Here is a 24,410-nt window from a genome sequence, read left to right on the forward strand (position 1 = left end):
ACCATCTATGATTCATTACCATACAATGCAGTGCTCCAAACGTACGTTCTCTGAAATTTCTTAGATTAAGGCCGATGATTGACGCAGCAGACTTCTTTTGAAGATGAAGGCCCGCTTTGTCGGTGCTAGTCTGCTTTTTATGTCCTCTTTGCTTCGTCCGTCATGTGTTATCCTGCCTTCAACGTACAACAATAGCTTAACTCCTTCTACTTCGTGGTCCCCAATTGTGATATTATTATTATTATTATTCGTTACAGTCAACTTTGGACTACGCTAAGCATCAGTCATTTCTTGTGCTTTTTCTTGCGTTCTTCCCAGTACTTCTTCATTTTTTCTGAGTGGGCTTCTTTACGTTCTTGCGACCAGGTTGTTCCCGTCTTCTTTGATTGCGTTCGGTCTTTGAATCCCTGTATTTTGTTGATGGCATTCCTATATTCCATTCTGTTGTAAACTGTCTCTGGTATAATGTTCATTTCTGCAATGTCTTCTTTTACTTCTTTCAGCCAGTTAATTTGTGTCTTTCTGCTTTCCATGTATTCCAGGATTTTCTTTGCCGTTCTTTCTGGTGCCATTCTTTTGACATGCCCATAGAAACTCAGTCTTCTCTTTTTAAAGGATGTTGTCAGTTTTTCAATTTTCTCGTATAACTCTTTATTGGATCGCAATTTATAATCTTGTCCATCCTTTTTAGGTCCTAAGATCTTTCTCAGTATTTTTCTCTCTTTTATTTCCAATTTCTCCAACAGACGTTTTCTGTTCAGTGGGATGCATTCAATCGCATACAAACTTTCTGGTTTTATTACCGCATTGTAGTGCCTGAGCTTGGCATTGATGGAGATCGACTTTTTATTGTATACATTTCGGCATAGCTGGTACGCCGTTTCCATCTTTATTGCTCTTTCCTGTAGTGAAACATTTGGTAACCCTGTCGGTGTAATCCATTCCCCTAGATACTTAAATTTATGAACTCTCTTAATTATTCCATATTTAGTTTGCAATGTCTGTGTTGGGTCTGTTTTGTCCTGTATCATCAGTTCTGTCTTTTCATACGATATTTGTAGACCTGTCTTCTCAGCGATCTCATGCAGCATTTCTATCTGAATCTTTGCTGTTTCGATGTCATCTGCCAATATTGCCATGTCGTCAGCAAATGCCAGACATTCAATTTTTGTTTTATTTCTTCCTAACGTTATCCCATTTTTCACTCCAGCTTCTGCCATCTTCTTTCTCCATTCCCTGACCACTTTTTCAAGGACAATGTTAAACAACAGTGGGGAGAGCCCATCCCCTTGTCTAACACCTGTTCCAATTACAAACGGTTGTGACAATCTACCCAAAAACTTCACTTGCGATTTTGTTCCCGTAAGGGTTTCCTGGATTAGACTTCTGCTTTTATCATCAATCCCAAATTCTTCTAATGTGTTAATCAGGGTTGGTCTATCAATAGAATCATATGCTTTTTTGAAGTCTATGAATGTAATTACTAGATTTTTCGATGTGCGTGCGCGAAGTTGTATTATGGAGAGTAGACTGAATATCTGTTCACTGCATGATCTTCCTTTTCTAAACCCAGCCTGATATTCACCCAGTTCTTTCTCTACTTGATTTTCAATCCTGTTTTGTAGTGCCTTGGATAGGATCTTATAGGCCACTGATAACAATGAGATACCTCTGTAGTTATTTGCATTTGTCTTGGCACCCTTCTTATGTAACGGATGAATCAATGCTGTCTTCCATTCCTCCGGAATCTTCTCTGTATTCCAAATCTCTTCAAACAGCGCCTCGAAATTATTTATTAAGTTTTCTCCTGCGTATTTCAGTAGTTCCGCGACTAACGAATCTTTACCAGATGCTTTATTGTTTTTCAATCCTTTCAAGATCTCTTTAATTTCTTCTTTATTAGGTGGTTCAGAGTCTGGTAGCTTATTCTTAGGCTTCTCAAATGTCAAGGTTTCATCAGGTCTTTTGCAGCTTAGCAGCGTTTCAAAGTAGTTCGCTAGGTGTTGGCAATTTTGTTCCACGCTGGTGATCAGATTTCCTTTTTCATCTTTGAAGCAGAGTGTCGGTGGTTTATATCTTGTTATTGTAGTTCTGAATGTTTGAAAGAAATTGCGTGTATTGTTCTTAGAAAATTCATCTTGTATTTTCTGTATTTGTTGTGTGTCATATTTCCTTCGTTCACTTTTAATGATTTTCGTCGTTTCACGTCTTTGCGTTTTGAACTGCTCCCAGTCAGTTGGCCTTTTGGTTGAGTTGTATTTCTCCCAAGTTCTGGCTCATTTCTGTAGTGCTTTCTCACAGACCTCATTCCACCAGGGATGCTTTTTCTTTTTGGTTCGTAAAATTGTTTGTTCTGTTACGTCTCGTATTGAGGTTGCAATTTCTTCCCATTTGTGACTTTTGATTTTATCTGTCTTTTCCTTGTAGTCGTCTAAGACTTGCTGATTGAGCATTAAGTCCTGTACTCTATATTTGGCTATTTTTGTTTCGTCACTCTTGTGACTTCTTTCTGGTGTTAATTTCATCTTAATTTTGGTCAGATAATGGTCAGAATCAAAGTTGGCCCCTTTCACCACCTGTACATCTTGAATGTCCCTTGAATTATCATAACTTATTGTCACGTGATCAATCTGGAACTCGCCAAGTAATTTGTTCGGTGATTTCCATGTTGTTTGTTTTTTGGGATTCTTCTGGAATTTAGTTGTCATAATGTTCAATTTGAATTTCTCACAAAACTCTACTAATCTCTGGCCATTCATGTTAGTTTTAGTGTGTGCTGTAAACCTCCCTGTGCTTTTTGATAATTCGTTTCTTCCAATTTGTGCATTAAAGTCTCCTAACAGAATTGTAGTGTGTTGCTCAGGGATCTTCCCTATTGTTTCTTCCAGTTCCTCCCAAAATGTCTGCACTTTCTCTGGATTTTGTTGGTTGTCTTTATTTATTGGTGCATGGGCATTTATAAGTGTGTACTTTTTATTTTTATTTCTGAATGTTATCAATGATATTCTTGGTGATTTAGATTTAAATTCTAGTACCTTAGTAGAGAATGAGTTATGTATCACAAATGCTGTGCCATATACCCGAAGACCTTTTGTATTCTTTACTATCTGTGCTGGTTTCCCTTTATAAATCCTGTACTGGTCTGCCTGTACTGTATCCTCATCTGGGTATCTTGTTTCTTGTATAGCCAGAACTTTTAGTTTGTGTTCATCCATTAGTTTTGTCAGTTCTTTTTGTTTACCTGTTCTCAGCATTGAGTTCACGTTCAGTGTTCCTATGAACGTTTGATGTCTGTTCCTATGTTTAGCGTTAGGGATCCTAGGACCCTCCGACTGGTCTGTTGCGCAATGATGCTGGGCCCCCGGATCCGAATGCCCAGCTTCGGTGGTATTACCACCACGGGGAGGAAACTTTCTCATTGCACCTTCCATTTCTGATACTTGGTTAAAGCTGTTGTTTCCAGAGGTATACACCTCCTTCCACTAAGACTTAGTTCGCTACACTAAGAAGTTAATTCAGGCCGCTCCTCTGGAGTACAGACGCCTTTCGCAGCCGCTTCTCTGAAGTACAGACGCTGCCGATTGAAGATAACTCTTCCGCTCCAAAACCCGTTAGGACATACAGTGTCTTCTTCCGCCTTCTGGACCGTTGGTTAATCTTCACCTTTTCCGCCAGTTCCGCCGTTCCGATGATCTTCATCTCCGCCTTCACTGCCGTTGAGGTCTTCACCGTTACCCTGGCAAGGGACCCTTACGAGGTACTATCACCCGGGCCAGGTGAACCAAGGTTTTTTAACGAGGTTGTTGTAGGTTTATCTCTAATCTCATTTCTTCTGTCCCTCATTACTGTAGTCTTTTTTCGTCTTACTACACTACTGGCCATTAAAATTTCTACACCACGAAGATGACGTGCTACAGACGTGAAAATTAACCGACAGGAAGAAGATGCTGTGATATGCAAATGGTTAGCTTTTCAGAGCATTCACACAAGGTTGGCGCCGGTGGCGACACCTAAAACCTGCTGACGTGAGGAAAGTTTTCAACTGATTTCTCATACACAAACAGCAGTTGATCGGCGTTGCATGGTGAAACGTTGTTGAGATGCCTCGTGTAAGGAGGAGAAATGCGTACCAACACGTTTCCGAATTTGATAAAGGTCGGATTGTAGCCTATCGCGATTGCGGTTTATCGTATCGCGACATTGCTGCTCGCGTTGGTCGAGATCCAATGACTGTTAGCAGAATATGGAATCGGTGGGTTCAGGAAGGTAATACGGAACGCCGTCCTGGATCCCAACGGCCTCGTATCACTAGCAGTCGAGATGACAGGCATCTTATCCGCATGGCTGTAACGGATCGTGCAGCCACGTCTCGATCCCTGAGTCAACAGATGGGGACGCTTGCAAGACAACAACCATCTGCACGAACAGTTAGACGACGCTTGCAGCAGCATGGACTATCAGCTCGGAGACCATGGCTGCGGTTACCCTTGACGCTGCATCACAGACAGGAGCGCCTGCGATGGCGTACTCAACGACGAACCTGGGTGCACGAATGGCAAAACGTCATTTTTTCGGATGAATCATGTTCTGTTTACAGCATCATGATGGTCGCATCCGTGTTTGGCGACATCGCGGTGAACGCACAAAGGCAGCGTGTATTCGTCATCGCCATACTGGCGTATCACCCGGCGTGATGGTATTGGGTGCCATTGGTTACACGTCTCGGTCACGTCATGATCGCATTGACGGCACTTTGAACAGTGGACGTTACATTTCAGATGTGTTACGACCCGTGCCTCTACCCTTCATTCGATCCCTGCGAAACCCTACATTCCAGCACGATAATGCACGACCGCATGTTGGAGGTCTTGTACGGGCCTTTCTGGATACAGAAAATTTTCGACTGCTACCCTGGCCAGCACATTCTCCAGATCTCTCACGAACTGAAAACGTATGGTCAATGGTGGCCGAGCAACTGTCTCGTCACAATACGCCAGTCACTCTCTTGATGAACTGTCGTATCGTGTTGAAGCGGCATGGACAGCTATACCTGTACACGCCATCCAAGCTCTGTTTGACTCAATGCCCAGGCGTATCAAGACCGTTATTACGGCCAGAGGTGGGTGTTCTGGGTACTGATTTCTCAGGATCTATGCACCCAAATTGCGTGAAAATGTAGTCACATGTCAGTTGTAGAATAATATATTTGTCCAATGATTACCCGTTTATCAATCGCATTTCTTCTTGGTGTAGCAATTTTAATGGCCAGTAGTGTATCAATCCATAGTCTGGTGTTGGAAGGCGCGAAAGTTGAATGCATACCAGTGGGTATGGACCTGCATACCCACTAGGGGTCTCTGTGCTACGGCGCACCCCTGTGCCGCGTTCCTCGCCGTCCGACTGTGCCACTCTCCGTACCATTTGAAGTCCACGGTCTACCGTGTTTCCCGCGGTCATGTATTTAGGCGGACGCTTGGCGCCACTACAGCTGTCTGGTACCAGCCGTAGTTTGTGTGTGCATCTCGGCCGTACTGCGTTATAGTTGCGTGTGTTGAGATACCTACTGTCGTTTCCAAAATGAGATTTTCAATCTGCACCGGAGTGTACGCTGATATGAAACTTCTGGGAGATTAAAACTGTGTGCCGGACCGACACTCGAACTCCGGATCTTTGCCTTTCGCGGGCAAGTCCTCTACGATCTGAGGTACCCTAGCACCACTCACGACCTGTCCTCACAGCTTCAGTTCTGCCAGTACCTCGTCTCCTACCATCCAAACTTCACAGAAGCTCTTCTGCGAACCTTGCAGAACTAGCACTCCTGGAAGGAAGGATATTGCGGAGACATGGCTTAGCAACAGCCTGGAGGATGTTTCCAGAATGAGATTTTCACTCTGCAGCGGAGTGTCCGCTGATATGAAACCTCCTTGCAGATTAAAACTCACAGAATTGAAGATGTGACGACGGGTCGTGAGCTGTGCTTGGGTCCTTCAGATGGTAGAGCACTTGCCCGCTAAAGGCAGAGGTTCCGAGTTCGAGTCTCGCTCCGGCACACAGTTTTAATCTGCCAGAAAGTTTCATATCAGCGCACACTCCACTGCAGAGTGAAAATCTCATTCTGGAAGCATCCCCCAGGCTGTGGCTAAGCCATGTCTCCGCAGTATCCTTTCTTTCAGGAGTGCTAGTTCTGCAATGTTCGCAGGAGAGCCTCTGTAAAGTTTGAAACTTCCCCTTAGAACAATTATACATGACTGTGCTTAAACTGACATACAATATTTTTAGCGCAACGCATTCTGACTTTCAGTAATCCCTACAAAAGAATGGCCCTGACTTACATTAACCTATACGTTTCACAAATCACTTACCTCACAAAAATCTTCGTTACTCGAACTACTGCAAAACAGCGAGCGCCACTACTGCCAGCTAAATAAAAGATTCTAACTACTGAAGGCACTAACTACTGATAAGCATAGTTAGCAAATGAATGATTTTAATAGAGAACAAACAATGTATTTACCTTAATATTCATAATATATATAGCAGTTCATGACATCCATTCTTACAAATGTACTGTTTCTGATGGATACACCTCCAGATTATCCATTCTCAAAGATCGGCCATCTCACTTCCCCACATCCACCACTGCTGGCGGGTCACCTCCAACTGCGCAACGCTACGCGCTGTTAACAGCCGACTGCCCAACACTACAATGGCCAACAACAATGCAAACCAGCCACAGACTGCACACAGCACAGCCAGTGATTTTCATACAGAGCGCTACGTAACGTTGCCAATAAGAAAACACAAACAGCCTACTTACATAGACCCCATGCTCCCCACAAAAAATTTTACAAATTGTTTTGGGCAGTGGCCAATAATGATTTGATAAAATTTTTCATAATTACAATAACAAAGATATCAAATGCACACACGTATTGGTACAATGTTGGTCAAAAGCTAAAATTCTCTCACAGTCCATAAAGACAGTCCTGATCATTCATCACAGTAAAATTGCCGTGTTTTTCTCAAAGTCTGAGCAGTAAAAGAAAATTCACACGGAAGTAGTGCATTTCCATGCAGTCTTGAAGAAGTAGTGTTGTCCTTCCAACGGAAAGACAGTGCTGCCTCTCGACATGCAGAAGGGTAATGGGCCACAACAGAGGAAACCCACAGCAGAGTCATTCGACGTTTTGAAGAATATTGGTAGGTAGGTCATCACAGAGCAGACCCACTATAGTCCTGGTAGAGATTACGGTATTGGTGGGCCACCAGAGGTGCAGATCCACTGTAGTCCTTTTAGAAATAATGGTATTGGTAGGCCATCAAAGATGCAGACCCACTGCAGTCCTTGTAGAAATAATGGTGGGTCATCAAAGGTGCAGACCCACTGCAGTCCTTGTAGAAATAATGGTACTGGTCGGTCATCAAAGATGCAGACCCACTGTAGTCCTTGTAGAGATGGCCAGCAGCCATCTGTTGTGACTGTGCAGGTGCACAATCACCATTGAAGAGTCTTGCGTATAATATAGCAAGTCCATAACCACCACTTGTGCACTCACAAAGTTTTTGGAATTGTCCTTAGAACCAGCAATGCTGTTATCCAGTCCCTTGCTGAATTATTAACACACGTGCAAACACTAACAGTCCCTACTTCTCACATATTGTCCATATAGTATGACCAACAGAAACGTGTGCAGTGAAATGGAACTTATAAGTTACTTAATTTGATTAACTGGTGTCAATTACAATTTTATAATATAAGAATTCAATAACAAAGGTGCAAAATACATCATTAAAGAACATAACAATACAGATAACATTTGTGGTAATGCAGGCTTTACAAAAGAATAGAAATAAACATGTACACCAGTGTTACAAGCATTATTACATAAGTACATACATAAAAGATCAGAATAACTTTTGAAACATCAACTTCACACATGAGCATTAAAACAAAACAGAATAAATAATGTCTAAACATCTTTACAAAGTAAATAACATATTATTAGAAAAATTCTACAACATAACTCTTATTAGCTAAACACATAAAGACAGGAAAAACACAAATATACAAGAGTACACAAACATATAGAGGGATGACACAAAGGGAAACAACAGGCTTTGTTTTACTGCAGTATCTTGCAAACGAAACTTTCTTTACTTCTTGGAGATCTCCCTTCGTTCTTCATTATTTCAAAAAGTGCTATCTATACCTGCTTTCTGTACTTTTTTCGTAAAACGTCTCAATGCATTCCTTCCAATTCATCGCAACTCATTCTCTTATATAGTGTACCCCTCTTAAGCTAACTTAAATCTACTGAGCTCAGATGCTAAACTAAGGGACGAGGCAATGCAGCAGCACAAAACAATTAATACAAACAGCAATGAAAAAAATGCAAATTGGCAAAGCTAGCAGCAGTAAATGTAATAACTCATATCTAAACATGACAAACCCACAAGCAGAAAAAATAGTACACTAAAGGCAACAACACAGATAAGGGAAATGTATATTCACATCTTAATGTCTATCTAAATAAAGAGGTACACCACAATTTATTCTACAAAAGAAATTACCAAGTACTTGAAAAGAAAATTCTGTATGCAATTCCTGTGAAGGGAAATGTCTTTTTGTGGTCCTTCGTTTTTTTTAAGTACATCATTAAATTACTGTTTACTGGATCTGTAGGCATAAAATATCCATATTAGTACACCTATTAAATTTTATTTTAACCAATGCTGCAGGGCAGCTAGAAACTAGATATTAAACAAAATGAGCAATCCCTCAACTAGAAAGACAATAGATGTAAAATGTTTCTCATCATTTCATTAGGCATTTTAGTAAATATCATAAATTAAGAGCTCCACAGTGTAATCATATGTTTTCAAGTTTGAGTGTGTCGTATTTGCGACGCTTTCTACAAAGAAACGTCAATAGCGAGGATAATGGCCTCTTTTTTTTCCACCTGTGCCTCTGAAAGGCACACATTAATGGCTTTTTCCCAGGCGACTATCACACAGATGGGTGCTCACGACGCATTACATGCAGGTGGTCACTTAACTTTCTTAACGAAATATTTACGACACCAGTTTGCACTACAGTGACAGTCTCATATAAAATTTCACAGTTTGCGTTACAAATGTGTAGAAACGAAATCCTTTAAATATAATAGTGTCCAAAAAAATGTCGTCGGCATTGTGATACATTCATGCATTTACACACATTTCATAAGTCTTTAAAGTACGATTCTTGGTTTCCATCATCCTTTTTCACAATTCAGAGTCCCTAACCACTACTCCTTATTCCTTACCTTATTACACATATACACTCCTGGAAATGGAAAAAAGAACACATTGACACCGGTGTGTCAGACCCACCATACTTGCTCCGGACACTGCGAGTGGCTGTACAAGCAATGCTCACACGCACGGCACAGCGGACACACCAGGAACCGCGGTGTTGGCCGTCGAATGGCGCTAGCTGCGCAGCATTTGTGCACCGCCGCCGTCAGTGTCAGCCAGTTTGCCATGGCATACGGAGCTCCATCGCAGTCTTTAACACTGGTAGCATGCCGTGACAGCGTGGACGTGAACCATATGTGCAGTTGACGGACTTTGAGCGAGGGCGTATAGTGGGCATGCGGGAGGCCGGGTGGACGTACCGCCGAATTGCTCAACACGTGGGGCGTGAGGTCTCCACAGTACATCGATGTTGTCGCCAGTGGTCGGCGGAAGGTGCACGTGCCCGTCGACCTGGGACCGGACCGCAGCGACGCACGGATGCACGCCAAGACTGTAGGATCCTACGCAGTGCCGTAGGGGACCGCACCGCCACTTCCCAGCAAATTAGGGACACTGTTGCTCCTGGGGTATCGGCGAGGACCATTCGCAACCGTCTCCATGAAGCTGGGCTACGGTCCCGCACACCGTTAGGCCGTCTTCCGCTCACGCCCCAACATCGTGCAGCCCGCCTCCAGTGGTGTCGCGACAGGCGTGAATGGAGGGACGAATGGAGACGTGTCGTCTTCAGCGATGAGAGTCGCTTCTGCCTTGGTGCCAATGATGGTCGTATGCGTGTTTGGCACCGTGCAGGTGAGCGCCACAATCAGGACTGCATACGACTGAGGCACACAGCGCCAACACCTGGCATCATGGTGTGGGGAGCGATCTCCTACACTGGCCGTACACCACTGGTGATCGTCGAGGGGATACTGAATAGTGCACGGTACATCCAAACCGTCATCGAACCCATCGTTCTACCATTCCTAAACCAGCAAGGGAACTTGCTGTTCCAACAGGACAATGCACGTCCGCATGTATCCCGTGCCACCCAACGTGCTCTAGAAGGTGTAAGTCAACTACCCTGGCCAGCAAGATCTCCGGATCTGTCCCCCATTGAGCATGTTTGGGACTGGATGAAGCGTCGTCTCACGCGGTCTGCACGTCCAGCACCAACGCTGGTCCAACTGAGGCGCCAGGTGGAAATGGCATGGCAAGCCGTTCCACAGGACTACATCCAGCATCTCTACGATCGTCTCCATGGGAGAATAGCAGCCTGCATTGCTGCGAAAGGTGGATATACACTGTACTAGTGCCGACATTGTGCATGCTCTGTTGCCTGTGTCTATGTGCCTGTTGTTCTGTCAGTGTGATCATGTGATGTATCTGACCCCAGGAATGTGTCAATAAAGTTTCCCCTTCCTGGGACAATGAATTCACGGTGTTCTTATTTCAATTTCCAGGAGTGTACATGTTCATCAACAGGTCTTCAATATTTCATCATAATAAATATGTAGCATAATCAGATTTCTTATATAGCATCAGCTTATTGATCATAAACATACCTCAACAGCATAATACACATCGTCGTCGTAATAATATCATAACACCTCAGTCAAATCTCAAAAACGTCGTAGCTTTCTGCAATAATTTGAAAACCTAAAAAAATTCTCTGCTCATTTAAATAGTGTCATCTACCTCAAACGTACTCTAAATATCATGATCTCATACCAAACACATAATTCAAAGCTCTCATAGTATCACAATGGTTCCGAAAACATATGAAAGGTTCACACAATACAGACAAAATACAATTTCTTAAGTATGAAATTATCCAACTGTGTAATTGCGTAAACATGTGTCACTGATGTAGTAAAAAGAAATGTTTGTCTCTCAGTTAAATGATCAGATAGCTGTGTAATTTATGTGTTAGAGAAATATGGTACCGAAGTGTAAAGTTGTATAAGCAAATACCATATTAGCTAGGGCTCCTTGTGCTTGCCAAACACATGGTACACAAAGTAAGCGTGTACCCCCCTGAGGATTAATGTAATTATACCCTCAGGTGTTACAGATTGTCCGCAGCTCGTGGTCTCGCGGTAGCGTTCTCGCTTCCCGAGCACGGGGTCCCGGGTTCGATTCCCGGCGGGGTCAGGGATTTTCTCTGCCTCGTGATGACTGGGTGTTGTGTGTTGTCCTTAGGTTAGTTAGGTTTAAGTAGTTCTAAGTTCTAGGGGACTCATGACCATAGATGTTAAGTCCAATAGTGCTCAGAGCCATTTGAGCCATTCTGTGTTCTGGTCGGTCGTAGTTTCTGTCGTCCCCTACTTGTTAGTCTGTCCTGTCTGTTCGTAGTTAAGTGTTACCTCCAGCGGCTCCCGCTACTGGCGGCTTCACGTCTCCATTGTCTTCCCTGCACCGCTCGCCGGTCGCTCACGGCTATAACAAATAGTCTGCACAAAGTAGACTTTTCATTCCATTCATCACCTCCTCCAATTCTTCAACCTCCATGAGAACAGCAATGTTGTCAGCGAATGTTATCATGGGTCTGCCATCTTGAATTTTTAATTCCAGTCTTGAAGCCTTTTTTTTTATTTTCGTCTTGGATTCGATTCCCGGTTGGGTTGGGGATTTTCTCTGCCCGGGGACTGGGTGTCCGTGTTGTACTCATCATTTCATCCTCATACGTGAAAGTTGCTGGACTGGACTGTGTTAAGATTGTGACTTTGTACGGGCGCTGATGACCGCGCAGTTGAGCGCCCCTCGAACCAAATATCATCAACATCATCATAATCATCCTCATACTTTTATATTCGTCATTGCTTCTTTGATGTAAGGGCCGAGCAGTTGGGCGAAAGACTACACCTCGTGTTATACCATTTTCAATTCGATCACTTCGTTCTTGGTCTTCCATTCTCATTGTTCACTTTTGGCTGTTGTGTATATGGTAAATGATCCGTCCTTTTCTTAGAATTTCGAACATCTTGCACCATTTTCTTCCAGGCCGACAAATCAATGAAAGTGTCTTAATTAATTTTAATTTTACTAATCAACAGCTCCAGTTGCACCGTTTACCTAGAATTTACCTAGGGTTCAGTCGGGATAACCCAATCTTTTTCAGAATACGAGTAACTACCGTTTGTCCTTAGTGGACATCGTCAAGCTAAAACTACAAATACATAAATTATCGTCAGACTATAAAACTTATCTGGAACTGCCTCGGCCCCACTTCGCGAGCGCTATGGACAAACGGTAGTTACTGGTATTCTGAAGAAGGTTGGGTTATCCCGACTGAAACCTACGTAAATTCTAAGTAAACGGTGCAACTGGGCTGTTGATTAGTGAAATTAAAATTAATATTTATACAGTCGCTGACAGGGCCGCGAAATATTGAAGATATTAAAGTGTCTTAACTTCTCTTGTGTCTTACTCCCATCATCAATCGCAATGCGAATGACACATCGTAATTGGTCATTGCTATTTCTCAGTCAGCTTTACAGTGAAGCATGAACTGTAAAAACGTAAACACAGAAAATTTCAGTGGCTACGATAACAGAGAGAATGGATGTTCTACGAACTGTCCTTGAAGATGCGCACCAACGGAATGACGTATTTATTGGCTCCATGGTCACAACACTCGTCTCCTTTACAACTGTACAGTTTTCCGCCGCACGCCATGTAATCTTCTACACACCTTAGAGGTTAGATATCCGAACTGATGTTGCTCACGTTTTGTGTCCTTTGCACCACTGAAGTCTCATCTCTTCAGTCACGTGGCGTAGAAATGGTGCGATAATAGCAGCTGTACTATGAATATGTTTTTTACACGTTGTCTGGTGTTCGTTTTACGGGATGCTGTGCTTTCCAGTCCTATGCTGAATTTATTGGGTATGATTATCTTACGAGAAGCGATAACACTTTTCAGTTTCGTATCTCTTAACTTCGTTTACTTTTTAGTCCACTATTGTATTTAAGAGACAAAATTTTCCCTTTTGGGCTGTCGTGCCAGCGTATACACTGATCAGCCAAAACGTTATGACCGCTGAATGCTGTCTGGTGGCTTTGCAGGCACGTGACGCAGTAACAATAGTATGTAAGCGCAGCAGACACGGACCGGGATCAAGCCTGGCGAAGATATGGGCTGCAAATGGGGAAATCCATTCAGATAAGCGATTTTGAAAAAGGGCTGAGTTTTATTACACAGACCCTGTGAATGAGTATCTCGAAAACGACAAAGCTTGTTGAATGTTCTCGTGCTACTGTCATGGGCATCTATGGAAAGCGGTAGACGGACGGTGAAAGTGCCATTAAGTGCTAAATGGTTGGACCTCCAAGATTCTTCACAGAACGTGGGATTTGGAGGTCTGTCTGCTCTTTAAAGTAGGACAGATGGTGATCTGCGACATCTCTGCCGAAAGAGCACAATACTGTTGCACGCACAAGTGTTTCGGAGCACACCATTCATTGTACGTTGTTGAACATGGAGCTACGCAGCAGACCACCCTTACGTCTTCACACGTTGACCCACCAACCTCGTCAATTACGAGTGCAATGGGCACGGGACTCACGGGATTTGACCTTCGATCAATGGAAACGTCTCGGCTCAGCGGGTGAATCACATTTTTGTTACACTAGGTCAGGGCTTCACAACATACGTGCTCGCGGAGCAAGCTGTGAGCAGCAAGGTGCGAGCACGGAGCAGCGCGAGCACGCTACCCCCACTACCGGACCAGAGTGGAGAGTGGGGAAAGTCACGTGGGGCACACAACAGCTGCCGCCAGTCAATGTAAATCCGCGGCCACCTGCAGGGATATCACTCACGAATTATTACTGTGACAAATGAAACAAATAAAGGAGAATGTACACATGCCACATAATTTTATTAGCTTAGTGTATGCCTCTACATTCGTATTAATTTGTGAACTGTTACAAAATAAAAGGTGTCACTGAAGTGTGGGATTCTCGGTTATCTTGTACTTTTTGCCCTTTACAATTGCGTCTATGTTCGGAGTAATTGTTCTTGTGCATTTTAGGCGCAGCATGCAGTTTAAATTTCGATCAGAAAATGCGTTTCTCAGCGCGTCTTGTTACATTTCATTGCAGAGAACAGTTGTTCACAAACATACGTGGAACCGAACATTGATATTATTTTAGCCGCCAGTTTGTGCAAACGAAGAAATCTGTCCTGAGGGAAGTGTCTGTAGAATTCCAAAATGTTTTTCTTGTTCTGATATTTGTCTATGTATATTCTGTCACACTGCAGGTCAATAATTTACTGCTGCAGCTCAGGACGAATCTCTTAAATATTCGCTGAATATGGAGAGAACAGATCAAAATCACTGTCTAGTGCTGTCAGATCTGGAAAGCGCTGATCAACTAAACTATGTGAATAACGTTCACAGTCTTTATGAACATCTTGCATGGATGATAATTTAGGAAAATGAGCTAGGTTTCCTGTTTCCAGCTGACTCACCCAAAGTGTCAATTTCTTTTTAAAAGCTCGTATTCGATCTATGAAATGAGTAATTAGCAGATCTTTACTTTGTAGTAAAATGTTCAACGCATTCAGATGGCTAGTTAAATCTGCTAAGAACGCGAGATCACATTCAACCGTGCGCGCGCATTTCCCCTCCCTCCCCTCCCTCCCTACTCCGCGACCTTGCACCTGCTTGCGAGCACGTGCCTGAGCAGACGCGAGTACTCACGCTCAAAACCGGCCAGTTGTTAAGCCCTGCACTAGGTCGATGGTCGTCTCCACAAACGCCGTCGTCTAGGTGAACGGCGGCTCGAAATGTGCAGCGCGCTACGGACACAGGCTGGTAAGAGCAGTATTATGCTGTAGGAGACATTCTCCTGCGCTTGTATGGGACTTGTGGCAGTAATCGAAGACACGCTGACAGCTCCGAATCACCTGCATCCCTTCATGCTTGATGTCATCCCCAACGACGACGTCATCTTTCAGCAGGATAGCTGTCCGTGTCTCGGAATTAGAACCGTGCTACAGTGGTTTGAGGAGCATAATAGTGAACTCACATTGATGTCTCAGCAACCAAATTCGACTGATGCAAATCGTATTGATCTGTCTTGGTCGCTATCGGGCGCCATCACAGCGTGCGCAAATCAGTCTACTGATTTGCAAAATCGGTGATGTATTTCGTCCCAAAGGCGGACAATCAGGTGGTCATAATATTTTGGTCCGTCAATGTACTTTAGACGTCCCTAGCATAATTTGAGCGGTTATTACAGGTGCACCAAACAAGGAAGGAGCAGCAGTGTGGATTTGCTGGTGGTTTCTAATGTTGGTTCAACGTAGCACCACAACGATCATAGATGTGCTGGTGGCTTATGAAAAATAGATGTGATAGTTCAAGGGAAAATTAAAAGGAGCCATCAGTACGTTATGCATAACTTAGAAAACAGGATTTGAAATTAAATTCTTATAGTTTAATGTTCGTATTATTTTTGCCGAAACTCTATATTCCTTTATACAGGGTGTAAATGGTATAAGGCGCCAAAATTATACAGATGGTACATCTCGGTGTGCTTGACAAAAAAGTCTAATGACATTTTCTTGTATCATGTACTTTATTTTTGTATTATTGAAACCTAATGTTCGTAGGATAGATAGTATACGCATTTCTGTTTACGTAGTCAACCGACAGTACACGGCGTACCGAGCTTATTGCCCACAAATACGGGGCGGCCAGAGAAAGGCAACGAGCCGACCAGAGGATTGAATCATTAGACGTGTACAACGACGTGGTGTGATAATCAAGTGGTACCGAAAAAAGGAATGTAAACGGTTTTTGGGTTGTCAAGAATGTGTAATTCGCTTTACGTGAATTGAATACAACCAGTCTGTTTCTCAACAAGTCGATAACGAAAGTCGTAGTATTAATGACAAGCTTATATCAAACACAATGTATTTCCATTAGTACAAATTCAATCAATCACCAAGTAGATAGTTGTGCATTAACTACAATCAACTGTTTCACCTTTTTACGACAATGCCATAACTAATACTAAATTCACATTATTTTCCTTCTGTACAACAGCATCGTAACGAAAAGAAAACCCATTACTTCGTTTCCTCTTACACAAATACTACAATAAATGTTCGCAATGACCACCATTGGCTTCTACACACGCTTCATTACGGCGAACCCAGTCTCGTCGCACTTGTTCACATACATGCACATTGGCCTTTATGGTATTGCCAGCATCTAAAATCTTCTGCGTCAATTCGTCCACATTATTTACTGGCTCAGCATAAAAAAGTTCCTTCTTATGGCCCCAAAAGTAAAAATCCAGTGGATTTAAATCAGGGCTGCGTGCTGGCCATCGACGTGGACCCGAACGCCCGATCCATCGTCCTGGAAATCGACTATCCAAACATCTGCGTACTCTGTGACCAATGTGGAGTGGAGCACCATCCTGGAGGAACCACATGTTATGACGTGTGCCTAACGGAATGTCTTCTAACAACGTTGGTAGCAACGTTTCCTCTAGAAACGTTCGGTAATAGTTGCCAGTCAAACGTGCAAGTAAAACATAGGGCCCAATAATGTAATTATCGAGCACACCCGCCCACACATTTACGGAAAATCGTCGCTGAAAATGTGTTGCTACTACGTAGCGAGGATTGTGTACACTCCACACTGTGCATGTTATGGAGGTTAGTTATTCCGTCGCGAGTGAAACACGCTTCATCTGTGACGAGTATTTTGTTGACAAAATCATGCTGCGCACTGTGTAGCAAAAACCACTCTGAGAATTCACGCCGTGGAGGGAAATCTTGTTCTTCCAATGCTTGTACGCGTTGAATGTGGTAAGGCCGCAGACGCTCCTCTTGCAAAGTGCGATGAACGACAGTGTGCGATATACCCACGTGGCGGGCGATGCTTCTAGTTAATCTAGTACTCTGAGAAGGATCCTCCTGGATGCGGTCCAGAATTCTTTCCTCAGCTTCCAATGTACGTTCGGCGCGTTGTGGGCCTCTGCCTTCTGCGTGGGGCAGTAAGAGCCAGTACGTCTCAATCTAAGGAAATTAAATACGTACTCGTCAGTTGTGTTCTGTCATGATGTAACAAAAACGAAACGCATATCAGAACAGAAGATACGTTTCGCATACGGACGAAAATTTACAAAGGTGCAGATAACTACTGTACTTTATTAAGATGTAAATGCATAATAATCGCATACAAGTAGAGAATTACAATGACACAAACCTTTGGTGCACAGCAGCAAATGTCTTTCGTGCAGGAAGTCGTCGTTGTGGGAAGCGTTCTCGATAAATTCGTACAGCTGCCCTCGCCACACCTTTTGCCTCGCCATAAATTAAATGCATATCGCATAGTTCAGCTATAGTAAATCTCCTTTCCATCCTAACAGTTAACAGAGCTTCAATAACATCTGCACAGGTTACTCGCCTACTGTCGTCGCTCGGTGTATTACAATGACGCAGCCACTCAGGCCGCAGTTGCCTATGTGTTTACGATTTACGCTCGCGATGTCAGTACGCGCAGCGCGCAATAACAGGAACCGATTGCTTACGTACGTGCACGGCCAAGTATCTACTTTTCCAAAACCATTATCCTGAGACGAACTGTTTTTTTCTGGGACAACCGTAGGAAATGCGCAAACATGTTACTCGACTTATTTGTCAAGCATTGCGAGATGTGCCATCTATATAATTTTGGCGCCTTATACCGTTTACACCCTGTATTATGGAAGTTGTAAAATAGGATTAATATTTTCAAAAGTATTTCTAAAACTTAGATATTGTCGTAACATATGGTCTTCAGGGCCTGATCGCACTGTTTAGTTAGATAACATTTTTTAAAGCAGTGCAGTTGTACAGATAAGTAAAATACGACAGCGACAGAACATTCAAATTTTTCAGTGCTTTCCACTTTTAGTGGAGACAGTGATTCTGAGAGTTGAGAGCACAGTGGCAGCCTAGCCTCCATCACGTGTCCGTGACTTCTGCCTCAGAACTCCTCCAGCTTCACAAATCTCTAACCGATTATATGCATCTCATTTTTGAAGTCTTCTCCCAGCAGCTTGCTCTTGTCCTCCTCCCAACCAAATGCAACCACCAATCCTCTTAAAAATTGTTACAGCTCGCCAATGGCTTAATTCTTTCTTTGACAATATTTTGCCCCCAGAAGTGGCGAAATGTCAACAAGTCAATGAATTGAACTTCCTCCCCCTAACCTTGTTTCTAAAAAGCTTCTTGCCAATTGCTACGTCCTCATGAAGTCAGTGCTAACATTTTAATCAGTCGTAATTAGGCCACCAGTAGCCTCACATTTCAGGACCTGCGAAATGTTAAAAAGCTTTCTATGAGGCTAGGTGCCGACTCTGCTCTAAGAGTCCAACCATTTAGTAGGTAAGTGTTGTTTTGTCAAGTTTTTAGAAAAGACAGGAGGTGTTGATCTACCCAGGTATATCACTTAACAAGCTCCAACCTCCTTCGTCACACCGACAGAGTTGCGACTTCTGGAATGAAGGCTTTTTTATCTCAGCCACCTGCAGACTGTCTGCCTACCCTCCACGTGGGAAAGCAGCTTCCATCTCCTGGCAAGGAATCTGGTGACCCATCTGCTATTTCTTCTCCTTCTGTTTCTATGAAGGCTGGTGCTCCCACAGCTACCATGGCTTGTCCCATTGAGTCTTGCAATACTTCACCTGACACATATTCAACGCACCACTCCCTTCCAAAGTTAGCCCATAACGCAAATGAATGTCCGTAGAGCCATGTTAGATTACAAGTGGTTAAGTCATCATAGTTGTCGAGAACGTGATATATATTCTCTCTCTGAATTTTTTTCGTGTTTTCCTAATTCTTTAGTTTATCAATTTTCTAATACATTTTCTAATTAGTAGTCTGTCAACTATGTAGTAGTTTGATGATATTTTCAGTGACGTGTCCCCACTCCTAATGTTGTGACTAGGAATGTTACATACTCAGTTCGCTAGACAAACAATCCAGCAACTCGTATTAATGAGTTTTATTACAACAAGACAAGTACAAATACTTAACTTTGATCTGAGAATTCTTGTAGTTCTTTATACATGATCATTCACAAGTGCACTTAGACAAATATGTCCCAAGCAAAGGGCGAATACAAAATAATCAGTCTTCTTCAGAAGAGACAAATACAAGTAGCACTTCTGGTCATAGCGACCGCTTCTAACAAAAGTCTGTCAACTGAACTGCCGTGACTGCTGTTCTCTGAGCTACGTAGGGATTACTAAAGAAGAGGCTACGATGCATCAGCTAACGAAGTGGCTAACGTTGAAGCTGCTATCGAAGTGGGCTGCACTAGTCGGGTGCGACGCTATGTCGTCTTCACCTAGGGACCGCTGCTGTCGCGTTGTCGTCCTGGAGGGAGGTCGGTGAGCGAGCGATTGGTTGACGTCTCCTCACAGCCTTCTCTTCTCTGTCGTTCCCGACTGGCGTATCGGCGCTGACTGTGCCATAACAACTAATTTGTTCCTCAAGGGGCCCTCTGGATACCCCTCAATTTTCTCGGTTTTGTTTGTTACCCCCTCTTTAAGCCCTTATTGACTATGTTACAACATACTGCATGTTTTTGCCACGTTGTATTTCAGGAGCCAGCCGGCGTGGGCAACCTTGGCGCGCTCTACCACCTGATGGGCAGGCACGCCGAGGCCGAGAAGTTCTACCGGGAGGCGCTGCGCCTCTTACCCGGTGACCCCGTCACGTTGGCCAACCTGCGGCGACTACACCGGCGCATGGCTGCCGGCACGTGACGATAGACGAGGACTCTGCCCGGGGGATGCCCCGCAACATCTGAACAACATCGTCGGTCGTCTTAGAACTCCAAACAATACCAACTGTTGACATGACAGTAGCACGTTGTTAATGTGCAACACTAATGAGGACACCGCCGAAGTATATCACGTCCACAGATACTTTGAGGCAATTTAAATGTCTGTAAAACTTCTGGCCGCAAACTAAACGACTTGGTTGCAACACTTTGACCTCTATTTCGTGTGGGACGTCGGAGTCCCAACGTAGAACATCCATGCAGTACCGCATTAATTAACCTGCCCGGAAAATTTTTGAACTGTGCGTATAGAAATTCTCAGGTTTCCAAGCTCACCGCTTTTCTTTTATTATTTCGTTTGTTCGTTCGTCGTAAGGAAATCACAGCTTTATGAAACACTTTCAACAGATTGCCAATAAACGGAGAATCTCACTAATTAACCCCTGTGCTTTGGTGGAACGGTGTTTCCACTGTCGTGTCGAACTCTCAGTTCTAAATACACTTGTGTTCTCAGCACTGTTGTTTGATTACCCTGAGCGGAGATTACATAGCACTTTTGTTTCGTAGTTTCTGTGATCACGAGTTAGGAATTCCTTGCTTTTGCCTTAATTCCAAAGGCGTTTTTCACTTTCGTGTTTGTCACAAAGAATGTTTCGATGGAGTTACGTGGTAAAAACACTCCATGGGACAAAAACAGCCTCCTTGTGCTTAATACATTCGTTTATCACCGTGTACCTTCGAAAATGTGTGGGGTCTTCTCTCATAAGTGTCATAACTGTCGCTTCTTAAAGAAAATTAGTGAACAAGAGAGCGAGAGGTGTTCAATCTCATTTCGAGTACATACAATTAACTTGATGACAACTTATTTTAGTTATACCAGTTACGCTCTTAATAAGTCACTGTTGTCTACTGTATGACTCAATATGACATTTATTGGATCAATTCTGTGGGACGTACAAAGATGTTTAAAATTACAGTAATGAGAAGCACAAAACAAAAGATTTTTTCCGCTTACGTGAACAATTTCCATCGTGACGAAACATGAAAGATTTTGTGCAGAAGGAATATATTTTCCCAGGAAGAAATTATAATAACTGTACAGAAATGCTGAAGTTTTATTTTTTGTAAAATGTAATGAAAACTATTTTATCAAAATATTTTTCTATGTATATCGAATTATTACTATAAGACAAAAATGCTTATTTTAAATGTCTGCTTTCTAAGAATTCCATATACAATGTATGTAATTTTACATGCTGCGTATCTAGTCTCTTATGTAGCGCAAATAAAATTATAAAGAGTATGTTATTCGTTTGTGTAATATCAACTGCTTTTTCATGTCTGTGTAATTTTGCCATTTCGACTGAAAAAAAGCAACGTTTTAGAGGTGCAGTCGTTTAGATTTTAGACTTTCGTCTACAATGTTGCGTATGCTTTCCTTGATTATGGTGATAATTCTGTTGTTCCTGTTACACAATGAAGAAGCTACAGTGCAATGCAAGCTTTCACAGCAGCTATTAGCGTTTTTGATGGTATTTGTTTTAAGGGCATTAGGCACTGTTCCAAGGCATACTTTCAGTGTAACGTTTCGTCTTTCAGTGCTGGAGACGTCATCAGTGGCTACGACTAGTCAGTAATCAATTACATTCTGAAACAAACTCAGCAAGCGGAACTGTTTATACATATCCAGGCAATGGTCGGTTCGTGACTTGTCAGACCATTTCCTAAGGGTCTTCGTACACGATCAAACTAATTTGTCAAATTCATTCTTATTTATCCATGGATAGTCCGTACAAAATCCAAATCTGTTTTAAACTCGTTTTAAAGCACACGCTTTTTGTATGTTGTGGTTTGATACTAGTGGAAATGGCCACAAATGCAGATAAAGCATTACCAAAATGGTTCAAATGGCTCTGAGCTCTATGGGACTTAACGTCTGAGGTCATTAGTCCCCTAGAACTTAGAACTACTTAAACCTAACTAACATAAGGACATCACAAACATCCATGCCCGAGGCAGGATTCGAACCTAGAAAACAAGGCGCTGGTCCAGGGAATGATTTAAAAAGAAAGAAATATACACATGTTAACCCGTTAAAGGACACATGCTATACACAGTGAAACTTATAAAAACTCGTTCACAGTTGTTTCGCCCTCGCACTGAAAAAGAAGACGCAAGTATGTGAAAATTTATTCTCGTCTAGTTGGACCTGTAAAGACAGTTCATTAAAATATCACAGCGTTGGGACATGTAGCCTACACCGCTCGTGGAAGAAACTGAGAACATTGATTTTTTTTTATTTTATTGGACTTGCACTTGATTTTTACGCATACAATATTAATTTTCTTTTAAACCTCCATCTGCATAATACATAGCTAGGAAATGTGAGAAACGTCTACCATTTTGGTAATTTCCAGTGGTGTTTTGTTTTTACTCTTGATCTCAGTTTCCACAGTTGTAGAAACTCACGATGTAGTGAAATAAATTGCAATAAAATTCTTTTTCACTAACCATCTGCAGAGAAACATCAACACAAACAACGTCCACAATCTTGTCATATTGTCTCTCAAACATTTCGAACACGCCTTATATTTGAGAAACATTTCAAACAGACTTGCACAAATATTTGACAAACGTAATAAAGTTTGACAAATTGGTTGATAGTGTACGGGGCCTTAAGATCATGAAGTTGCACCGACGTGCGCTATGGAACTTATTTAAAACTGAATTTCACAACTTTCCTAATTTGTATCGTTAGTCTTTTCTGTTAATTTTGTTTTTATACATCTGAATTTTTATGGCCTTTCTGTGCATCCTAGCGTAGTTATGATTCGATCCTTACAAAACAATGGTAGCAGCAAAACGAATTTGATGGTTCACTGTTCCCAGCAAAAGTCCTGCCACTGCCGACATATCCGTGTTGCCCAGATGACAACCGGTCTTGTGTTCCTTAAGCGGGCGTTAATGCCTCTTTGCATAGTTTCTAGATACATTTAACCACACGTGCGAGGGATTTTATATAATTTGGCTGGGGCCAGCGGCGGGCGTAGATCGTTTGCAATGACTTACGATGCCTCAAGTCGTATAAACAGTTTGTAAGTTTAATGCTTGACTTGCTGTTAAGCGCTGTTGGGCGTGGCCGGCACTTGGATGGATGACCATCCAGCCGCCAAGCGCTGTTGCCATTTTTCGGTGCGCACTCAGCCTCGTGATGTCAATTGAGGAGCTACTCGACCGAATAGTAGCGGCTTCGGTCAAGTATACCATCATAACGACCGGGAGAGCAGTATGCTGACCCCACGCCCCTCCTATCCGATCCTCCCCTGAGGTTGACACGGCGGTCGGATGGTCTCGGTAGGCCTCTCGTGGCCTGAAGACGGAGTGCTTACTGTGTTAAAGCTTTAACGTAAGATTATAGTTCTTAATGAGAAGATTATGACATTTTAAATTTTTAAATAATTACATGAAATATTGAAAATCAAATTGTTCCTGGAAGCCACTAATTTGACAACTTGCACCTGGAATACGCTAACCGCTTTACCCGTTTTGTAACGTAGGTCATCACCTCTGCCGCCGATGTCGCTAACGCACGCCTGTGCAGCGGCGCTCGACTCGCATATAAGCGTATTAGGAACTTCGTGGTTGACAAAATCTTCAATGTCAGCACTACACTGCATAAGCTCTCATCGTAGACGCAGATACACACTTCATAGCAGATCGGACGGTAACGGCAAGAGGACCATACCCAGGACATCGATGAAGAACTCCCACATCTGCACCCACACATAAAATTCCTGAGAATGGGATTTATTTGATTTGAGTATAGATCTTTCCCAGCCCCTTTCTAGGAATTGGTACATCGGGCTCAACGGAGGACTATCAGCCCACCGTAGAAAAACAAAAGTGTAGTGATTGATGTTTGATGGCCGATATTGTGGATCAAAGTCCTTAGCCAGGTTCGTCGCGTCTGTTCATTACCTTGAGCAGAAGACAGGAACGCCGCTCGTATACAGGCGCCACCATTTTCAGTCAGCACGCGCCACTACGTCGTCCTGTTGCCGTGGGACAAGCTCCGCCACAAGGCAAGCCGGCATCGTAACCACTAGCTCTTTGTCACCTTGACTGCTGTCTCACGAGCTCAGCTCTGTATAGCGTGTTAGGATTTTCGCATGAATTCCTCACGCAAAGTGGCACTGAAGTCCTTCTGGTAATCGTACACTATCTGATCAAAGGAACTGGCTACTACATGTCACGAATGGCGGACCGTTCAGTGTGGAAGGAGGTGGGGAGTATTGTGTTGTCAGTAGAAAAGCAGTAACAGCACAAGCAGACGGTCAGCCA

At 43.0% G+C, this 24,410-nt stretch overlaps 1 protein-coding gene across 1 annotated transcript in view; it reads left to right on the top strand.

Annotated features, from left to right (window-relative positions):
* Positions 1 to 20,734, top strand: part of LOC126199455 (protein O-mannosyl-transferase TMTC2-like) — a 1,057,651-nt gene extending 1,036,917 nt beyond the window's left edge. The window contains exon 16 of the mRNA XM_049936376.1: positions 19,891 to 20,734. Coding sequence (XP_049792333.1) covers positions 19,891 to 20,052 — 162 coding nt within the window. The 3' untranslated portion in view covers positions 20,053 to 20,734. The remainder of the gene's footprint in view (positions 1 to 19,890) is intronic.
* The last annotated feature ends 3,676 nt before the right edge of the window (positions 20,735 to 24,410 follow it).

Source organism: Schistocerca nitens, chromosome 8 (genome assembly GCF_023898315.1).
Source record: "Schistocerca nitens isolate TAMUIC-IGC-003100 chromosome 8, iqSchNite1.1, whole genome shotgun sequence".
Lineage (NCBI taxonomy): Eukaryota > Metazoa > Arthropoda > Insecta > Orthoptera > Acrididae > Schistocerca > Schistocerca nitens.